Genomic DNA, 22,641 nt, shown 5'->3' on the forward strand with positions numbered 1-22,641 from the left:
CTAAGCCCTCTCAGCTGCCAGAGTAGGGAGATATATGTGTCTGTAGTAACCCATGTATATATCAATATTCATAAATATTTCGATATTTGGCCTTCTGTATATGTAGTGAGCTCAACATGAGTTTATGCTGACGTCTCCAACTCTAATAATACATTATACATGGATCAGTCTAGCCTTGCTTTCTATAAACTCCCACTTCAACAGTGAGAAATTTGGCTCCCTGCATCTGTTATCCATTTGCTTCATTGTCCAATTCCAGAATATATGTAGCTTCAGATTTGTTAACCTATATGTACATGGAAAACAACTTTATCAGTTAGTATACAGTATTTGTGAACAGTTCTTTTTGGTTTTGGTTTTACAGACTCCATTCATTTTCAAAGTTATTTAGGTTAGCACCTTATTCCATCACCCCCTTCAGTTACATTTCATACATCTGTAATGCATCTAGATGCTTTATTAGTGTTTTTCTTTCCATCTTGAGATCTTCCAACCTCCTAATTGATTTTTTGTAGCCGTGCACTGAAGAAAGTTCTCAGACAGACTAAGCGGGCGTGCAAGGTGCCTCTGTCAGCGAAATAACAGCAGCAGCAAACTGTACATAGTCTTTATTTCATGTTCGCCAGGTATAAACATCAAGAGTGTCAATGCATGGGAGGAAAACACAAAGAGCCTCCAGACATAGACCAAGTACACATCTGGTGTTTATGGGAAAGCATGTAGGGAAGATGTGCAGTTTCAATGACGGCTAGGCAGTTACAATGGTCTGGTCTCTGATTGGCTCCTGGGAGATCATGGGGCTCTGTTCTCATAGTGCTATTGCATTCGACAGCCTTGAGACCAGAACATTGCTGATGTTTCAACAATTACCCCATTCCCTCTCCCAGGGCTTGCAATACACTCTGTAGAAATAACTCCACAATATTTTTTTTTCATTTGTATACCCTAAGTTTTACTCTATTGTGTGAAGTTCTATAGGTTTTGACAAATGCTAGTGTCTTGTATTTATCATTATAATATCAGAATAGTTTCACTTCTTTAAAATATCTCCTCTGATTCACCTATTCAAACCCCTGCCCCCCTCCCAAACTCTAGAAAAATTGTGACTTTTTGAAACTCTAGATTGGGACTCAACATCTCTAGAGTTAACTGCCATAATCAAGGGAGGGCAGATATGATGTTTCTTTCACACAGGAGTTGTTGTAAGCAAGGTGGAAATTTAATATATAGCAATATCCACTTTCAGGAGTTGTGGGCCCTTATTTTTATCTTAATAGTATTTGTCTGAACAAAATAAACAAAATACCTCAAGTTACAGAAAAACATTACTAAAAGAGGGGAGAGATGATGGATGAATTTGAGTCATCAAGAGAGTAAATCGACAGGTCATATTGATTTTGTCTTAAAATTTCAAAATATGTTTGAAAAGATTTTCTTAATTCATGGCTCAATAAATTTGAAACTGAAAGGTGACCAAAGTTATCCATGTCCTTAGGGACCTTCCAGATTATTTTTGAGGGAGGGGGATATGAAAGGACAATTACTATACAGTAATTATTATGTTGGCACAATAGCCACACGGCAAAATACAGGAGTAGTTCTGTCTTCCCTGAGGAAGACTTTCAGTAGAGAGGACATCTGAGCCCTGGGAGAAGTGTCAATGTCTGAAACAGATAAATAAATGTAGTGTATTCTAGGCAGGAAGTGAAACCTCTTGGCATATCAGACAGTGACAAAATTGAGGAGCTACCTGTTAAGTCTATCTGAAGTGCAAGGGTTAACTGAGGTGAGCTGGAGATGAAAGTGGTGGTACATCAGGGTGGACCAGGATGGATCACGAGGAGCTTTTGAGTTTAGATTTTATCCTGGGAATTGGGAAACCACTGTAGGACTACGGAAAGGTAACGAGTACCTCATATGACATCTTAAAAAGCCCACTCTGGCAGGAAACTGGTAGGGAGAATTAGGAAGAGTATGAAACTTGACCCTAGAAAACTCATAGATGGTGATTACTGCAGTCAGGATGGGAGATGATGAGGGTCTTGTTGAGGGCAATGAAAGAAAGCATAGAGCAAGAAGGAATTATGGGAAATATAGTGACAAAAATAAGGAAGTAAGAAGAGGAAGAAGACAGTGAAATAAGTAGCACTGAAAGGTAAAGTTGAGAATGTTCTCTAAATCCTACTAATCTTTATTCTCATTAAAAGGAGTTTGAAACTTTGATGGCAAACAGGCACATTTTGTGCAATTTTATATTGAATATTTCATTGTTATATTCCTAGGCATGATTGCCAAGATCTCCATAAAAATATTAATTCAGGAAGGAACAGAGTCTAGATATTTCTTCTTATTAAGACATTAAATCTTATTAAAAGGGGAATATAAAAAAAATTAGTTCAGAGTTAATGGCATGTCTTTGACATGAAAATGAATTTAAACTTAGGACTCTTCTCTGTTGTGAGGAAATTCTTCTCTCTCTCTCTCTCTTTCTCTCTCTCTCTCTCTTTTTCTTTTTTTGGACATATAATTCATAAGACTAAAATGTTCACCCATGTTGGTATTCATGATATGCATCTAGAGTTTAATCCAGAATGAAATTTGTCTTTGGCAGGACGAATCTTTAAAGCAATTGCAAGTAGTTCATCAGCCGTGGATCTTGCCAAGTGACACAGAAAGTGAAGGAGTAGAAGCAGAACAAGATAAACGTGAGTAGACGTGGCTGTTTACTGACAAATTGTCTTCAGCTAAAGGAAATCCACAAGGCAGGCATTTCCTGTTCATAACATTACACGTCTGCAAAAAATGCAGGCTTGTTTAGGGAGACCATGTAAAGATGAGCTCTACTTCAGGTTAAATGTTGATTCTGTGATGTTTTCATTGTGGTGCAGAGTCCTACAAGCTGACCCTGCAAGGAAGAGTATGTAACACCTCAAAGGAAGTGAACTGTTTTTCCTGAAGACCAACACAGAATGTCTGTTTTGCAATGTCAATCTTCTATGAATATTGTGGAATTATAGCAGTGATAACTTGTGATTATCAAACAATTTTGAAGTGTGTTGGGATCATCTCATCATTATTATATGTGAGATTATCGTTATTGGTTAAATGAATAAGTGCATGGACAGAGAAACCATTGCTAAGTTTGCAAAACAAATAATAGTATCACAATATTTAAAGCATATAGAATATATAACTCTTGATTTAAATCACTAGGTTATAATCATAACAAAAAATGGATTACTACACTTTGGCATGACTCAGTGTGTGCTTTCCAGGGGTTTACTGACATTGTCAGATATATGGGCTCAGCAATCCAGATGAGAGGTTGGAGTCTGGACTATATGGAAATAACATCACTTAAAAAATAATAACATATCCAAAGTTACTTTTTTAAATCAACGATAGCCTGCAGGGTGGAATAAAAATTGTAATTGATAACGTAGCTCTCATGATAATTGGTATGAAGTGATTCATTAACAATTCCCCTATGCCATAGCTACCAGAAAGACCAATATGTTACATGGCTAACATTACAATCTTGTACCCAGGGGGATCTAGCAAATTACTCTTCTGGGTTAAAAGGCCTTAAAAAAAATTCTTATCCCACTTCTGTAGCTGTAAGCTTATGTGGCCAGAGGAAACACATCCAGGAGAGGGATTAAGAGCAGAGTGCTCAGGTGAGAACAGGCATACAGAAGTGTCACTCAGCTGGCACGTTCAGAAACACAGTGAATAACACAGTGACATTTTACAGATTCTATTGGAATCTGTACACCTACTTCAGACAAACAACTGATGAGACTCAGAAAGTGGGCTGTACTTGAACCTAATATAAAAATAAAGAGACTATTTTAAAGATCGTCAATGCAACGGATCCTAAGTGAAATGATCTAGGATAAAAGCAGCATGAGATGCAAAGAGGAGAATACACCCATGTAGGAAAGCATTAACAGTGGCCCCAAACTTTTATGCAAACAAATGCAAACCCAGTTATACTCCCTGTCTACTCTCCACTCACTCAAATGTACATAGACTCTCATTCTACACTTTGGATCACTTTGGTGATCATTTTCACCATTATCTTCTTGAGGCCTTAATAAGTTTTGTGCTTAAAAAAAAGGCCTTCATGGTAATGTGTGTTGTATAAAGACAGTATATATAATTTTGCTCTGACTGTTGTTAGAGTCAATACACAGGTGCCTGAAGTGAGGAAGTCAAGGTGAACAACATCCTTGCAGGATCACAGTGTGTTAATTTTATGAGCGGGCGATAGCTTACAATGAGCTGAAACCTAAAAGAACACAGCTGATCAAAAGAGTCTATTTAATCCATGTGCAAATTTAGACTTATTTTTTGTCCTTAAATCCATGTATCTCCAATCAATATTAAGTCTAAAAAATAGCTTAATAATGCAAAGGAGATAAAAATCCCCCAAATTGTCTTTAACTCTTGTCATCTAATCATATTGACTTTCTGCATATAGTTTCACATGATTTTGGTAAGTTGCAATAATTTCCTCTTCCACTTGGATGCGAAGTCTTTGAGAGAAGGAATCTATTTTCTTTACCACATTGAGGTACATAATAAGAACTCAATAACTATCAGAAGGATGAATGAATGAGTGAATATATTTCTTTGATACTTTCTAATTCATTTATCAAGACAGTTGGAAATTTTAACAAATAAAATAAATAATAATTGTGACTGAATACTTGCAATAAACATTATTTATAGCTTTTTAAATTTTAATATTGGATTTATAGTTTAGCCATGGCTTTTGCCATATGGTCTATCAATCACTCTTAAAAAAGCCATTCCTGAACTCTCCTAACCATAGACCTAGCACCAAAAATATTTGATTTCAGCAATGTTGTACTTGGAGGTGACCCTTGACAATGGTAAATTGTTTGAAATAAAATCAGGGTTTAAAAGTAATTAGGTAGTAATAAGAGCCATCTGGAAGTGGAATGCTAGCTAGCATTGTAGCCAAGCTCCGAGCACAGAGATGCAAATACTTTTCAAGAGCAGCATCCAACATTCAGGTGCGGGGACAAGTGTGAAATGAAGCGACAAGTGTGAGATGAAGCCACTGAGGCACTAGCATCTCCACTGGTACTTGTACTCAACGCGTTTGGTTTGTGAAAGAGCTGGCAAGGTAATGTATCTACCTCTTGATTTCCTCAGTGAAAGAGAATTAATGACATAAATACATATGAACCCAATATCTGATTTAGAGTCTAGAGGCTCGTATATTAGAAATTTATGAGTGAGGAAAAGGACAAGATTCATCATTCCAAAAGTAACACCTGTTTCTTGACTCAGCTTTCTATAAATTATACCTAGGTAATTTTATAGCATTTTCTCATTTCTCCTGAGACAAAATTATCATGGCAGAAAGTTTCCAAATAATGTCAGGATCTTTGTAGCAGTGCATATTTCCTATTGCATCATTTAAAAATAAGACAGCTCAAATAAGTTTTATAAAAGAACACCTTTTAGGAAAAGATGTCTTGAATAATTAAATGGGAAGCTTTAAAAACTTCTATTGTAAATAAGATAAACAGAAACCTTAATTAGATTTTTTTATTCTGCTTTTTTTTTTAAGGTATAAATCACAATTTAAAAAACCTCATGTTAGAAGTCTGTTTGTTTTTAATCTCTCAGATTATAGGGTGAAGTCACTAAATAACTCATGTCACAGGGGCTCCTGGGTGGCTCAGTCGGTTGAGCGTCTGACTTTGGCTCAGGTCATGATCTTGTGGTTCATGAGTTGAAGCCCCGCGTCAGGCTCTGTGCTGACAGCTCGGAGCCTGGAGCCTGCTTCAGATTCTGTGTCTCCCTCTCTCTCCCTGCCCCTCCCTGGCTCGTGCTTTCTCTCTCTCTCTCTCTCTTTCTCTCTCTCTCTCTCAAAAATAAACATTAAAAAAAATTTAATAACTCATGTCACAGATATTTGAATCTACTGGGATACTGTTTGGTGTTCATATTACTGGGCTTCACTTCAGACATACTGAATCAGAATCTCTGCATGGGACCCTGAATTCTGAATTTTTTTTAAACATTTTTTTTTCAACGTTTATTTATTTTTGGGACAGAGAGAGACAGAGCATGAACGGGGGAGGGGCAGAGAGAGAGGGAGACACAGAATCGGAAACAGGCTCCAGGCTCTGAGCCATCAGCCCAGAGCCTGACGCGGGGCTCGAACTCACGGACCGCGAGATCGTGACCTGGCTGAAGTCGGACGCTTAACCGACTGCGCCACCCAGGCGCCCCTGAATTCTGCATTTTTAATAAACCCCTCAGGCAGACCTTGATTATTCTAAAGATTGGGAACTACTGGATGAAAAGTCCAATGAATCAGAGGGTTGTGAATTGTTTCCATAGTGTTGTTAGATTTTAGACCTTGTGTCTCTAGGCTACTTTTCCCATCTGTAAGTTAAGTTTGGATGTAAAATGTGAGAATGGAGAAAGAAGGCTGAAATTTGATGGAACAAATGTGGAGTGAAATTGAGGTACAGGCCATCCAGTCGGTAGATTCATTATCTACATGGACATAAAGTCATAAAATAGCTATCGCCAACACAGCCAGTACCTTCTAATTATGCTGTGAACTTTTAAAACCTGAAAAACTAAGGTAAAACAAACACACAAGCTAAGAAAAAGAAACAAACAAACAAATGAAATAGTAGAGATGTCCAAAATAAAGAAATGAGAGTCAGAGTTAGAGGTGCTAATGCAAGTGTGACTTGTTGAGACCTAAGATATGGATTCAGGTTTTAGACCCTGGAGTCTGAGGTCTTAATAGCTGTAACAACTGGTGATTTGGCACTGGGTCTGCCTAAGGCAGGGAAGCTGGTATGAGGGGCCTGTATAAATAAAGCCTGACACCTGGGGGAACTGCCACAGGTATGAAACAGAAACAAAATACCTGTACTCTCCAACTGTGCAAAACAGGAAAAAGTTGTCTATCTGTTCTAGGCTTTGGATGAAAAATGTAAATGTGTTCATCAGAAATCAAGATCTCAGGTCTGTACGTCGGTGGTTCGGTCCAAATTTAAATTATGTATAGTGTTAGGAACCCAAAGATATAATAAAAAATGGGCAGCATTATTAAAATTCATATCTTCTCATGTATAAATGCAAGAACTGGGGCATTTACAACTCTCAAAGTTTTAAACATGGACTCCTGCTTAAGATGAGCTCTCCAGCAAAATTGACGATCCTTTGTATATGCTGTGTTGTTTCTCTCTGCTTTCAAGATTCTTCCGTGGCCTTTCTCTTTTGATAGAGTGATATGTTAGTGTGGATATCTTTGACTTTATCTTACTGGAGTTTCTTGGATATGTAGATTAGTATTTTCATCAGATGTGGGAAGGTTTCAACCATTATTTCTTCAAATATTTTTTGGGACTGTTTTTTCTCATTGCTCCTTTGGGGACTCTGATTATATGTATTTTGGTACACTTGATGGAACTGTTCATTTTTCTTCTTTTTTTTTTTTTTTTCTGTTCCTCAGACTGGATCTCAATTGACCTATCATAAGTTCTTTGATTCTTTCTTATGCAAGCTCAAATCAACTGCTGAGCCCCTGGAGTGATTTTTGTTTTCATTTTAAATCCAGAATTTCTATTTGTTTCCTTTATATTAATAGTCTTTAGTTGGTGAGAATTTATTCTCATAATTTCCTTTATTTAACATGATTTATTTTAGTCCTTCAAATATATGTATAGTAGTTAAGTCTTTCCTGAGTAAGTCCATCATCTGGGCTTCTGCAGGGAGTTTCTCAGGACTGCTTTTATTTCCTATTTAGGGGCCACAGTTTCATGTTTATTGGCATGTATGATATGATGATTTATAAAGCATCTCACTAATTTTTTGGTTTGTTGCAAACTGGATACTTAATATAATATAATGTGGAAGTTCTTACTCTGGAAGTTAGACCCTCCCCCGACAGGGTTTGTTACTGCTGTTTTTCCTTGTTGTTATTGTCCTTATTACTTTTTATTTAGTGGCTTTTCTGAACTAATCTTACAGAGTCTATATATTTTTTTGTATACAATTACTTAAGTTTCTACTCAGCTTAGTAGTCAGCTAATACAGGGTACTGAGGCAGGCTATGGACACTGTAGCACTTCACAACTTTGCTTACGTAGAGCTTCTAGGTTAAGCAGAGGTGAGAGACAGAGCTTTATCAGGTTTTTTTTTTTCCTGGACAGGTGCATGGTACTACACATGCATGTTGTCTTCTAGATCCTCAGGAATATGTCAGAGCTTTTGAAAGCTTGTTACGGGCGTCTCATCCACTAGATTTATTATTATTATTATTATTATTTTATTTTTATTTTGTAAACTCCTTGGTTGCCCCAACTGGTATCACTGCCTCAGGCAGCTGCTGTGTAAAACTATTGCCCTTAATTGTTCGTGACAAATGTCATAGGGACTGCCTTTCTCACTGCGTGAACTCTAATCCAGGGCAAATAAAGAAAAACACTCAAATGAGGATTTTGCAGACAGCTTCTATATAGGTCAAATAATGGCAATTCTCTAGATATGGGACATTTGGGAGGAGCTCCAAACCCGTTCTGCCCCCTCTAGTAGATCATAGCCTTCTTTTTTCATAACTCCCATCACTGTTCTTATGCACAGCTCTCTGTTCTTATTGAGATTCAGCTGCTTTTCTTTTAAAAATGTTCTATGGAGGGACACCTGGGTGGCTCAGTCAGTTGAGCGTCTGACTTCAGCTCAGGTCATGATCTTGCAGTTAGTTTGTGAGTTCTGTGCTCACAGCTCGGAGCCTGGAGCCTGCTTCAGATTCTCTCTCTCTCTCTCTCTCTCTCTCTCTGCCCCCCCCCCCCACACTCTGTCTCTCTCTCCTTCAAAAATAAATAAACATTAAAAAAAATTTTTTTAATGTTCTATGGATTATTGCAAGCCTTTGGTTACTTTCTAGAGTTGTGAAAAGTTGATTTTGGTGATTTTTGCTAGTGTTCTCATTGCTTTTTAGAAGGGGAGATTTTTGGAGATCCCTACACCACATTCCAGAAGTGCTTCTCCTCTCCCGTTTTTCCAATTTCATCAACATAGTTTTCTCTTTGTTCGAAGAATGGTGCATTTTCATAATGAACTATGGTACAAGATGTCTGCTTCTTTAAGTTCCAATATCATGATAAGCTATTAAAAACAGTTTTGTAGTAAAATAAGTTTTGGGAATTTATACGTATCATTATATTTCAGAAACTCTCAGGTGTAAGAACCTGTTCTACCGCTGACAGAAAAACTTTTCAAGAGGAACAAAACAGCTCTTCACTTTTAAATGAACAGATCAAATATAATCAGCATCCTGGCTTAAAATGAGAGAAAGTATTGTCCATTGTTGACTTGAAGAAATGCTATGCAGTTTTGTTTTTTTTTAAATGTCGCTGCGTGGTCTTGCAGCAAGATCTGTTTGTGTACAGTCCAAAGTTTTTTGCATATTTACTTGAGCTCTTTTTGCAGAATGCCTTTTCTTCTTAAAGTCTGTTTGTTTGTTTGTTTGTTTGTTTATAGAGAATGTGTGGAGGGGGGAGAAGCAGAGAGACAGGGTGAGAGATCCCAAGCAGGCCCCAAGCCATCAGCAGAGAGCCCCACAGGGGGCTTGAATCCAGGTACCATGAGGTCAAGACCTGAGCTAAAACCAAGAGTCTGACTCTCAACCAACTGAACTACCCAGGTGCCCTTGCCAAATGTATATTAATTCCTATTTTCAGAATGCTTATAATTTCCAGAATGCCTATTAACTGCTGGAAGACCAGATGTTCTGGGATTTTAGCAAGTGCTAATCTAATCTAATCTAATCCTCTCAATCTCAGTTCTCTTAATTTAGTGAGGAAGTTGGTTCTCTCAGAGATCGTAGGCTTGTTCGTGTCATGTCAGTAGCAGAGGCCAGGAGTATAATCAAATGTTCTTGTTTGGACCCAGTGATGTTTACTCTTATTGCTTCATCCTTTACTCATGACTTCCCTTAATCCCCCTTACCAGGGGGTGACACAGTTTCTGCTGGGACTCTTGAGAGCCAAAGTGCTTGGGGAAGTAAGTGGAGCTACAGGATTCTATTGTCCACTGAGGATGTGGTGTGGCCTTTATTCTCCTTAATCTAACCTCAGGTTATTTCTTTCCAGGTAGCCTCCTAAGATTTATATTTGAGCAATGCTTGAGTCAGTGGTGTTATTGTACCACAGCTGATTATCTCACCAGGCCCAAGAGAAGGTACTAACATCCTCTCAACTGAAAGAGTAGAAAGGGGTGTGTTAGGGGGCAGTGGTATATAGATAACACAAAGACCAAAATGAGTTAAAAGCCAATTAAGTCAGATGGGTGTTAGGACTTCATGACCCTTGGAACTCAAATTTTAAATATTAGGGTTATGACATAGAAATAAGGACTAGGAATATATACCTCAGGAGATAAACAAGACAGGACTTCAGTATTTTGTTCTTATTTAAAGGTCAACTAGGCTATCCTACACAACACATGTCTTTGTAGAGAAAAGACCCACATGCTTTGGAAACAACCAAGAATAAAAGATAGTAATAGTAACAGTAATACATAAAAATAGCTCAAGAATAACTAGAAAGATGAGCTCTTAAAGTAAAACAGACAAAAACATCTGACAAACTGTATTAGGTTCTTTTTGAAGACCAAAAGAAATCTTGATGACTTTTAATCTCACTTTTCACATTCAATCTTCTATGAGTGTTCAGAAAATTCTAAAGCTTTTCTTAAAAAAGTCAGGGCATCCGAACTCATACGAGGCAATAAATTCTATAAATTAGGCATTTGCATGTTTGGTACCTGTTATTATAAATATTTAAGGATTGATCTTTAACCAACAAATATAATAGTAAGTTAATAATTACTGTGAATTATCTGTTACATGCAAAATAGTCTAATGTCAAATTGTAATTTTCCATTATAATACTGTTAGAGAATTAGTTTGATTATAAATAAGTTTTTGCAATTTCTAGAGGACACGTGTCCCTGAATTATTCATGTGCCATTCTTACTTTCAAATGTTTCCCATGTCTGTGGTAAAACCCTGATATTATGAACGTTTCAATTGATTTCTAAGCTCCTAGAAAAAAATGTAATGGGTAATAGTTAATAACATAAAATTTAATCTCACCGAGTAAACTATTATTAAGTGTAATGGAAAAATGTGTTCTACAACATATAAGGTTACATGCTTCAGAATAGATACAAAGCTTACCTGCTTTATTTATTGAAATTTCCTTGTCATATGCAATAATAGTAGTCAGAACATTCCATAACAAGTATCAGAGAAGACTGTATTTAAACAACAGAACTGATCTTTTGTGATACAAAATTCTTTGGATTAGAGTATTATATGAAGTTGAATTCTTTAAAACTGAAAGTAGGAGATACATGGTCCAATTTTAGGTTATTTAAAAAAATCAAAGTTATAAATGAGTAGCATATGTTTTTAATCCTCTTACTAAATACTTTTTGTTTGTCTTGGAATATTCTTATAGTTGCTCTAGATATAGCCTGAAACTACAAAATATAATAAAGAAAACGAAATGAAGGGGAATCTAGTTCATTCTTTAACCTTGATGGATTTAGCTTATAGGTAGTCTTCCATTAGATGGGATGTATCTTTCACAAATGAGAAGAATGTATTGGCTTGTTGCAAGTAAAACCTATTTGTTCTTAATGAATTTTGTTCTGTACATTTTCAGTAACTGCAAGAACTTCAGCATGTTTATATCAGGCAAACTGTTCCGTAATTTCTCCTGGCTTGTTTTGCAACATTGACCTGCCTCACCTTCACAAATTAAACGGACCTTGGCATTTTTGTCCCAAACCAGGATTTTTATAGTTAAGATTCTCCAATGTTACATATGCTCCATAGACCAGCTTACCTCCTTAGAATGTCCTTAGAATCATATTTACATATCTTAAAACGCACACATATAATGAGAAACTGCTGTGTTGGGTTCTATTGCATGGGAGATACAAAAAAAAAAAACAAGAAAAAGGTTATGATCTCTTTTCTCTAGTAAGTTAAACAGAAGTGCATAATAGCATAAGGTATACTATTTAAGAGATAAGTAGAATGTTAAGGAAGCCGAAGGAGGGGTATATCGCATGGAGTTAGCAGTAGGAACATGAAGAAACAGTGTTTGAACTAAGAGATACGTAAGATTTTGAAGTACAAGATGGACAAGAATGTCATATGAGCAAGAAGAACAGCATGGGTGAGGACACAAAGATAGGAAGAGCATTGGTTATGTTTGGTGAACTGTCAATTCATACTTTTAGGGGAAGACACTAGACACAGGGGATCAGGGAGAAATAAATCTAGAAAAGTTAAGTCATGAAAATAACATAGTGGGTGCAAATTATAAGCATAAGAAATGTGAATTGGTAAAATAAACAGCAGAGAAATCTTTACATAGGAGGGAGCCCTGATAAAAACATTCATATTCCTAACTTTGGATAACACTAACACAAAGGAGGCCCAAGTGTTTAACCCTTTACATATTTCTTAACTTGAGAAGAAAATGAGATTTTTTTCTTTTAAAATTTTATAATGTTTATTTACTTTTTGAGAAAGAGACTGCATGTGTGTGCAAGCAGGGGAGAGGGAGAGAGAGAGGGATAGAGAGAATCCCAAGAAGGTTCTGCACTGACATCACAGACTAGTTTTCTTGGGGCACCTGGGTGGCTCAGTTGGTTAACCATCAGACCCTTGATATCGGCTCAGGTCATGATCTCATGCTTCATGAGATCACACCCCACATTGGTATCAGGAATCAGATGCTTAGCCAATTGAGACACCCAGGTGCCCCAAGAAAAGTGGTTTTTAAACTGTCTGTGCACTAGTGCTATTTTAACTAGAGATCATCATCTCCCCAAGACATGCCATTTTAAAAAAACTGATAAAGTTGTGGTACACACACACACACACACACACACACACAAAATGGAGTATTACTCAGCCCTCTAAAAGAATGAAATCTTGACATTTCAATGACATGGATGGAGCTAGAGTGTATTAGGCTAAGTGAAATAAATCAGTCAGAAAAAGACATGCCATATGATTTCATTCATATGTGAATAGAATTTAAGAAACAAAATAGATGAATATATGGGAAAAAAGAGAGAGGCAAACTATAAAACAGACTCTTAACTATGGAGAGCAAACTGAGGATTGCTGGGGGGTGGGGAGAGATGGATTAAATGGGTGATGGGTAATAAGGAGGGCACTTGTGATGAGCACTGGGTATGATATATAAATTATGAATCACAAAATTCTGTTGAAACTAATATGACACTGTATGTTAACTAACTGGAATTTAAATAAAAACCTAAAATAAAAATAAAATAAAATAAAATAAAATAAGTCTCTAGTAGGCAGAATAAATAAATAAATAAATAAATAAATAAATAATAGCTTTTAAAAAAGTTATCTTCTTTACTAGGCAGAGATGGTAAACAGGAAATACACTACAGCACAACTTATTGAAGGAAAAAGAAATCATTGTTGAAGTGCATTTTAAAACTTTGTTTTGAGTGTTGTTAATCTATCAATTAAATATCAGTAAATATACATAGCCCAAGTTTATAATTTTAATTCTTTAAAACAAACGTTATTTTTTAATTTTACATACTACACCCAGGTCTCATCACAAATGCCCTCCTTAATGCCCATCACCCATTTAGCCCATCCCTCCACCCACTTCCCTTCCAGCAACCCTCAGTTTGTTCTCTGTATTTAAGAGTCTCTTAATTGTTCTCCTCTCTCTGTTTTTATCTCTTTAAATTTTTTAAAAAAATATTTATTTTATTTTGAGAGAAAGAGACAGACCATGAGCAGTGGAGGGGCAGAGAGAGAGGGAGACACAGATTCTGAAGCAGGCTCCAGGCTCTGAGCTGTCAGCCCAGAGCCTGATGCAGGGCTCTAACTCACGAGCTGTGACAGCATGACCTGAGCTGAAGTCAGATGCCTAACTGATTGAGCCATTCAGGTGCTCCTCAGTTTTTATCTTATTTTATTTTTTCTTCCCTTCCCCTATGTTCACTCCGTTTTGTTTTTTACATTCCACATATGAATGAAATTATATGATATTTGTCTTTCTCTGACTTATCTTGCTTAGCATAATATACTCTAGTTCTATCCACATTGTTGCGGATTGCAAGATTTCATTCTTTTTGATCACTGAGTAATATTCCATCATATATATATATTACATATATGTGTGTGTATATATACATATATGTATATATGTGATATACATATATATGTATATGTGTGTGTATATATACATATATGTGTGTGTGTGTATATATATATATATATATATATATATATATACATATACCACATCTTTATCCACTCATCAGTGGATAGATATGTGGGCTCTTTCCATAATTTGGGTATTGCCGATAGTACTGTTGTAAACATTGGGATGCATGTGCCCCTTTTATTCAGCATTTTTGTATCCTTTGGATGAATACCTAGTAGTGTGATTGCTGATTGGAGGGTAGGTCTATTTTTAATTTTTTGAAAAATCTCCACAATGTTTTCCAGAGTGGCTGCATAAGTTTGCATTCCCACCAGCAGTGCAAAAATGTTCCTTTTCTCTGCATTCTCACCAACATCTGCTGTTGCCTGAGTTATTATTTTAGCCATTTTGACAGGTGTGAGGTGGTATCTCACTGTGGTTTTGATTTGTATTTCCCTGATGACGAGTGATGTTGAACATCTTTTCATGTATCTGTTAGCCATCTAGATGTCTTCTTTCAAAAAGTATCTGTTCATGCCTTTTGCCCATTTCTTCACTCTATTATTTGTTTTTTGGGTGTTGAGTTTGACAAGTTCTTTATAGATTTTGGATACTAACCCTTTATTCAATATGTTATTTGCAGATATCTTCTCCCATTCCATTGGTTGCCTTTTAGTTCTGTTGATTGTTTTCTTTGCCGTCAAGAATTTTTATCTTGATGAGGTTCCAGTAGTTCATTTTTATTTTTGTTTCCCTCACCTCCAGACACATGTCTAATAAGAAGTTGCCGTGGCTGAGGTCAAAGAGGTTGCTGCCTGTTTTCTCCTCTAGGATTTTGGTGGTTTCCTGTCTTACATTTAGGTCTTTCAACCATCTCAAATTTATTTTTGTGTGTTGTGTAAGAAAGTGGTCCAGCTTCATTCTTCTGCATGTTGCTGTCCACTTTTCCCAACAACATTTCCTGATATCCATTGGCTATCCATTGGATAATATTTCCTGCTTTGTTGAAGATTAGTTGGCCATACGTTTGAGGGTCCTTTTCTGAATTCTCCATTCTGTTCCATTGATCTATGTGTCTGTTTTTGTGTCAGTACCATACTGTCTTGATGATTACAGCTTTGTAATAGAGCTTGAAGTCCAGAATAGTGATGCTTCCAGCTTTAATGTTCTTTTTAAGGATTGCTTTGGCTATTTGGGGTCTTTTCTGGTTCCATACAAACTTTAGGATTATTTGTTCTAGCTCTGTGAAGAATGCTGGTGTTACTTTGATAGAGATTGCATTGAATGTGTAGATTGCTTTGGGTAGTGTAGACATTTTCACAATATTTGTTCTTCCAATCCACACGCATGAAGTGTTTCTCCATTTCTTTGTGTCTTCTTCAATTTCTTTCATAAGCTTTCTATAGTTTTCAGTATACAGATGTTTCATCTCTTTTGTTTGTTCCTAGGTATCGTATGGCTTTTGGTACAGTTATAAATGGGATCAATTCTTTGATTTCTTGTTCTGCTGCTTCACTATTGGTGAAATACAACTGATTTCTGTACATTGATTTTACATCTTATGACTTTGCTGAATTCACATATAAGTTCTAACAGTTTTTGGATGGAGTCTTTCCGGTTTTCCATGTAAAGTATCATCTCATCTGTGAAGAGTACAAGCTCGACTTCCTCCTTGTCAATTTGCATGCCTTTTATTGCTTTTTGTTGTCTGATTCCTGAGGCTAGCACTTCCCGTACTATATTGAACAACAGCGGAGTGAGTGGACATCTTTGTCATGTTCCTGACCTTAGGGAGAAAGCTCTCAGTTTTTCCCCATTGAGGATGATGTTAGCTATTGGTCTTTTATATGTGGCCTTTATGATGTTGAGGTAAGTTCCAAGAAAGTATCCCTATTTTTTTGAGAGTTTTTATCAAGGAAGGATGCTGTATTTTTCAAATGTTATTTCAGCATCTATTGAGAGGATCATGTGATTCTTATATTTTCTTTTCTTAACATGATATGTCACATTGATTGATTTGTGGATATTGAACCAGCCCTGCATCCAGGAATAAATCCCACTTGATAATGGTGAATAATACTTTTAATGAATTGTTGGATTCAACTTGCTGGTATCTTATTGAGAATTTTTGCACCCATGTTCCTTAGGGAAAATGGTCTGTAATTCTCCTTTTTTAGTGGCATCTTTGTCTGGTTTTGGAATCAAGGTAATGCTGGCCTCATAGAATAAGTTTGGAAGTTTTCCTTCCATTTCTAGTTTTTGAACAGCTTCAAAAGAATAAGTATTAACTCTTCTTTAAATGTTTGGTAGAATACCCCTGGGAAACAGTCTGGCCCTCGACTCTTTTTTGTTGTGAGGTTTTTGATTACTGATCCAATTTCTTTGCTGGCTATGTAAAACATAATTACTTTTAGAGTGAACTCTTACCTGAAGTCTCAAAACATGCATTATTTATGTATTTTTTGTATTAAACTCCTTATCAACAATATGTTTTGCAAATGTTGTCCCCAATCTGTAGGTTATCTTTTTATTTTGTTGTTTCCTTTGCTCTGCAGAAGCTTCCTAGTTGGATGCAGTTCCACTTACTTATTTTTGCTTCTGTTGCCTGGGCTTTTGTCATATTTAAAAAATTATTGCTAAGACCAATGTCAAGGAGTTTCTCTCTGTTTTCTTCTAAGTTTTCTACAGCTACCAGTCTCATATTTAAGTCTTTAAAACATTTGAATTGATTTTTATGTACATTGTAAGTTAAGGATTCAATTCCATTCTTTTGTATGTGGATACAGTTTTCCCAAAACCATTTATTGAAGAGACTATACTTTTCCCGTTGTGTGTTGTTAGCACTCTTGTTAAAGATTAGTTGACCGTATATGCTTGGGTTTATCTTTGGACTCCCTATTCTATTCTACTGGTCCATGTGTCTATTTTTATGCCAGTACCATATAATTGATTACTATAACTTTGTAATATAATTTAAAATCAGGAAGTGTGATGCCTCCAACTCTATTCTTTCTCAAGATTGCCTTGGCTATTAAGAATCTTTTGTGGTTCCATAAGAATTTTAGAATTGTTGGGGCGCCTGGGTGGCGCAGTCGGTTAAGTGTCCGACTTCAGCCAGGTCACGATCTCACGGTCCGTGAGTTCGAGCCCCGCGTCAGGCTCTGGGCTGATGGCTCGGAGCCTGGAGCCTGTTTCCGATTCTGTGTCTCCCTCTCTCTCTGCCCCTCCCCCGTTCATGCTCTGTCTCTCTCTGTCCCAAAAATAAATAAAAATGTTGAAAAAAAAATTTAAAAAAAAAAAAAAGAATTTTAGAATTGTTTTCTATTTCTGTGGAAAATGCCATTGGAATTTTTACAGAGATTGCTTTGAATCTGTGTATCATTTTGTATAGACATTTTAGCAATATTAGTTCTTCCGATTAGAATTAAACAAGAGTCCAGGCCAGAGGGCTTCCCAGGGTTATTCTACCAAACATTTAAAGAAGAGTTAATACTTATTCTTTTGAAGCTGTTCAAAAACTAGAAATGGAAGGAAAACTTCCTAACTCATAATATGAGGTCAGCATTACCTTGATTCCAAAACCAAAGACTCCACTAAAAAGGAGAATTACGGACCATTTTCCCTGATGAACATGGGTGAAAAAATTCTCAATAAGATACTAGCAAGTTGAATCCAACAATACATTAAAAGAAATATTCACCATGATCAAGTGGGATTTGTTCCTGGGATGCAGGAATTTTTTGATTGCTGATTCAATTTCCTTGCTGGTAATAGATCTGTTGAAATTTTCTTTTTCTTCCTGATTTAGTCTTGGGAGGTTATATGTTTCTAGGAATTTATATCTTTTAGGTTGTCCAATTTATTGGCATATAATTTTTCATAATGTTCTCTTATAATCATTTGTATTTCTGTGATGTCAATGGTTTTTTCTCCTTTTTCACTTGATTTTAATTCCTCTCTCTGTCTCTGTCTCTGTCTCTCTCTCTTTCTCTCTCTCCCCCTCTCTTTTTTCATGCGTGTGACTAAAGGTTTATCAATATTGATCTTTTCAAAGAGCCAGCTTCTGATTTCATTGCTCTAATCTTTTGTTTTCTTACTTTCCACTTTTCAAAAAATTTCTGCTCTAATCTTTGTTATTTCCTTCCTTTTACTGCTTTTGGGTTTTGTTCGTGCTGCTTCTTCTTCTTCTTTTTTTCCGGCTCCTTTAGGTGTACGGTTAGGTTGTTTATTTAAGATTTTTCTTGTTTCTTGATGTAGGCCTGTATTGCTATAAACTTTCTTGGAATGGTTTTTGCTGCATCCCGAAGATTTTTAACTGTTGTATTTTCATTTGTCTCCACATATTTCTCAATTTCATCTTTGATTTCCTGGTTCGCTCATTCATTGTTTAGTAGTATGTTAATTAACCTCCATATATTTGTGTTCTTTCCAGATTTTTTCTTGTGGTTGACTTTTAGTTTTATAGAGTTGTGATCAGAAAAGATGCATGGTTTGATTGTAATCACTTTGAACTTCTTGAAACTTGTTTTGTGGCCTAGCATGTGATCTATTCTGGGGTATGTTTCATGTGCATTTGAAAAGAATGTGTATTCCATTGTTTTAGGATGGGATGTTCTGAATATATCTGTTAGATCCATCTGGCTGAATGTGTCATTTAAGCCATTGTTTCCTTGTTGACTTTCTGTTTGGGTTATCTCTCCATTGATGTAAGTGTGATGTTAAAATCTCTTACTATTATTGTATTACTCTCAATGTCTTCCTTTATGTTTGTTATTACCTGCTTTACATATTAGGGTGCTTTCGTGTTGAGGTACCTAAATATTTACAATAGCAACATCTTCTTGTTACATTGTCCCCTTTATGATTCTGTAGTATCCTTCTTTGTCTCCTGTTACAGTCTTTGTTTTAAACTCTATTTTGTCTGACATAAGTATTGCTACCCCAGCTTTCTTTTCGCTTCCATTTGCACGATAAATGTTTTTTCATTCCTTTCTCTCAATCTGCATGTGTCTTTAGGTCTGAAATGAGTCTCTTGTAGGCAGCGTATAGATGAATCTTGCTTTTTTAGCCATTTAATTCGTTCTTATGCTTCCTCTAGTCTATTATTTATTCCCTCTAGTGTATTTTTAATTTCAGTTATTGAACTCTTTTCTCTCATTCGTACTTTTTTATGTTTTCTCTCTTTTTAAGCGTCTCACTGAGGTGCTCCACTCTTTTCCCCACTCCTTTCCCAAGTCCAGTAAGTATTTTATGACTATTACTTTAAATTCTGTATCAGGCATATTAATGATCTCTGTTTCCTTTACTCTCTTGCTGTGATTTTGTCCTGTTCTTTTATTTGGGACATAGCCTCTATCCGCATTTTGTCTAATTCTCTGTATCTGCTAAGAAAGTTAGGAAATTCTCTGTATGTTAGGAAAGGCAGCTATGTCTCCTGCTCTTAAAAGTAGTGGCCTATTGAAGAAGAGGTCCTGTAGTGCCCTGCAGTGCAGTGGCCCCTGTTCACCAGGACCTGGTGCTTCAGGGAACTCTTCTGTTGTTTTGCCTGGCCGCTTTTTCCTTCAATCCAGTCATCTGCAGTGGTTTGCTTTGCCTGCTGTGGTCAGTGGTTGGTCCTGTGGGGTTAGTGAACCAGTCTGGGCCGCCTTGGGCTTGAGTTGGGTCAGACCCAATGTTGCCAGAGCTGTGGTATCACCAAACTGCAGGATGCTCTCCCTATGTTGGCCCTTGATAAGCTTTTGCTGGTGGGTGGGGCCTGCAGTCAGACCCCAGCCCACCTCTGGGGTTGCAGCTGAACTGGTATGTGTGGTTTACTTTTCCTCTTCCTGGGGTAGGAGTCAGTTCTGTGTGGTGTTGGCAGACATGGTCCAAAGGAGAGGGTGTGGGCAGGGTGAGCTGTTAGCCAGTTACGTGGAGAATATTTGTATTGTGCTGGTTCTGACAAGTGTCTGTATTTCTAGGCTGGGGATTAGGGGAGGGAAGTGACACCTGTCAGCTCTGTTGTTATAGGAGAAATCTTTCAAAGATCCCCACCCTTTTAGCACAGGCTCTGAGATTAGTAAACAACAACAACAACAACAAGAACAAAAATCTTCCTGTATACCTCAGGTGTTTTTTAAACTGCTGTTTCTATGCCTATTCTCAGTGGGGCTGTTTGTTATGCTGTCTTTCTAAGGGTGGGGGCTAAGTTTCCAATTGTTCTCTGTCTCTCCCAGACCCATGCCTACTGATTTTTAAATTTCAGCTGTTAAGCCTCACTGATTGTAATAACTTGAGAGAGCAAGCCCCTTTGGTTTTCAAAGCCACATGTTGTGGGGATTTGTCTTCCCAGTGTGGGTCCCCTGTGCCTGGGATGCCTGGTATGGAGTCTGTTCCTCTTTCCAATCTGCACCCACTGTGCCCCTCCCACCCCCAAAGAGTCCCAAGGGTCTGTTTGGCCCCCGACTATATCGCTGCCCTTTCTACCTTCTTCAATATGGCCTATTCTCTATACTTAGTGGTGGACAGTCTGTTCTACCAGTCTTTGGGGCATTTTCTGGGTTATTCACATGATGTGGGTGTTATCCAGGTGTATCCCTGGTAGAGGTGAACCTAGGATCCTCATACGCTGCCATCTTTCCTGGAAGTCCCTGTTGGTTGAATCTTGAGTCACATTTCTTTGACCTAAAGAGTACCAATTAATATTAATTTTGATTTGTGATTCTTGGGATGAATTATCTTTGTCTTAAATTTCTTTATTTCTTCTTTATTTTTGATGGGTATTTTCACTGGGTGTAAAAATCAAGGCAGCTTTTTTTTATTTCAGCACTTTGAAAATATCCTTCCATCAGTTTATTGCTTATTGTTACTTCTTCAAGTGTTTTTAAAATTTTCATTTTGTCTATTATTTTTGCAGCTTTACCTTGAGTAACCTAGATGTGACTATTCTCTGATATACCTTGGGTTCTTTGTGTTAAACATGAGTGATAAGAATGCTTCTAAATCTGTAGCTTTCATACCTTTGGCATCTTTGGATTTTCCATATTCTTTTTCTGTCAAGTCTTTGGCTTCTTTTCTAGTCAGCTGTTGCTGCATAAAATAATCACCCAAAACATTAGTATCTTAAAATAACAATCATTTATTTAATTCATTCATGGGCAATTTGGTCAGGGTTTAGTAAGAAAGGCTTATATCTTTTCCATGCAGCATCAGCTGGAGTGATTTAAGCAGGGGTGGAGGATACATTTACAAGATGGGTAACTCACATGCTTAGATGTTTATGGTCACTGTTGCCCGAGAAGTCATTCAGGACTGAAGGTCAAGGACCTTGATTTCTCTGCATATAAAACTTTCATCATGCATCTCTCCATGGCATGTTTAGGCTTTCTCACATTATTGTAGCTGCCTTAGAAGAGTGAGTATCCCATAAGACAGGAAGTGGAATTTTTCCATTCCTTAAGGCCTGAGCCTGGGAACTCACAGCACTACTTCTGCCATTTTGTTGCATATACAGTCAGAGATTTTTTTTAATGTTTATTTTATTTTTGAGAGAGAGAGAGAGAGCGAGAGAGAGAGAGCATGAGTAGGCAGGGAAGAGAGAGAAGGAAGCAGAGAATCCAAGCAGGCTCCATACTGTCAGTAGAGCTTGATGTGGGGCTCCATCTCACGAACCGTGAGATCATGACCTGAGCTGCAATCAAGAGTCAGACACTTAACTGACTGAGTCACCTAGGTGCCCCTGCAGTCACAGATTATAGATTCAAGGTTAGTGGACATGGTTCTAGCAAGTTGGGAAAAATACGAAAGAATTTGGGCGGGGTGTATGTTTTAAAATTGCCACGCCCACCTGTTAACATGTGTTAGATACTCTAACTGTATGTAAAATGTGCCCCACCTCTGTTTTCCATCCATTTGTTTCTGTGTATCACCAGGGATATTGTATTCTGATCTATGCTCAAGTTTATTATCTCTGTCATTAATGCTATCAAATCTGCTATTTAACACATATATTACAAAATCGAGAAGATTTTAAGTGGGTTTTCTTCATTGAGATGGCTGGTTTATTTCTATTTGCCCTTACTCTTATAGTGTGACCCTTCAGAGTAGCAACCCCAAACCTAGGGAATTAAACTGAGTCGCCTTCCTCAGTAAGCCTCGGGCTCCAATTTTTGTCCTGTCTGCCTATGAACCTTTTGCAAGTTGCCAGCCTCTCAGGAATTTCTTCTGCAACTGGTAGCTACCTTTAGAGGAATTGTGTCCCCAAATTCCATGCTCATTTCTATTTATTTCCTTATTCTTCTGGATATTGACCGTTTAATACCATATTATTTTGCTAGCTCCCTGATGCCTTCGCAGAGGCTTTAAAAATATTTCACCC

The 22,641-nt window shown here is 37.1% G+C and overlaps 1 protein-coding gene across 1 annotated transcript in view; it reads left to right on the top strand.

Annotated features, from left to right (window-relative positions):
• The window catches only part of CF2H8orf34 (chromosome F2 C8orf34 homolog), a 413,397-nt gene that overhangs the window by 384,496 nt on the left and 6,260 nt on the right, over positions 1-22,641 (top strand). The window contains 1 exon segment of the mRNA XM_043601164.1: positions 2,612-2,705. Within this exon segment, the coding sequence (XP_043457099.1) occupies positions 2,612-2,705 (94 nt within the window).

The sequence above is a fragment of the Prionailurus bengalensis genome, chromosome F2 (genome assembly GCF_016509475.1).
Source record: "Prionailurus bengalensis isolate Pbe53 chromosome F2, Fcat_Pben_1.1_paternal_pri, whole genome shotgun sequence".
Taxonomy (NCBI): Eukaryota; Metazoa; Chordata; class Mammalia; order Carnivora; family Felidae; genus Prionailurus; species Prionailurus bengalensis.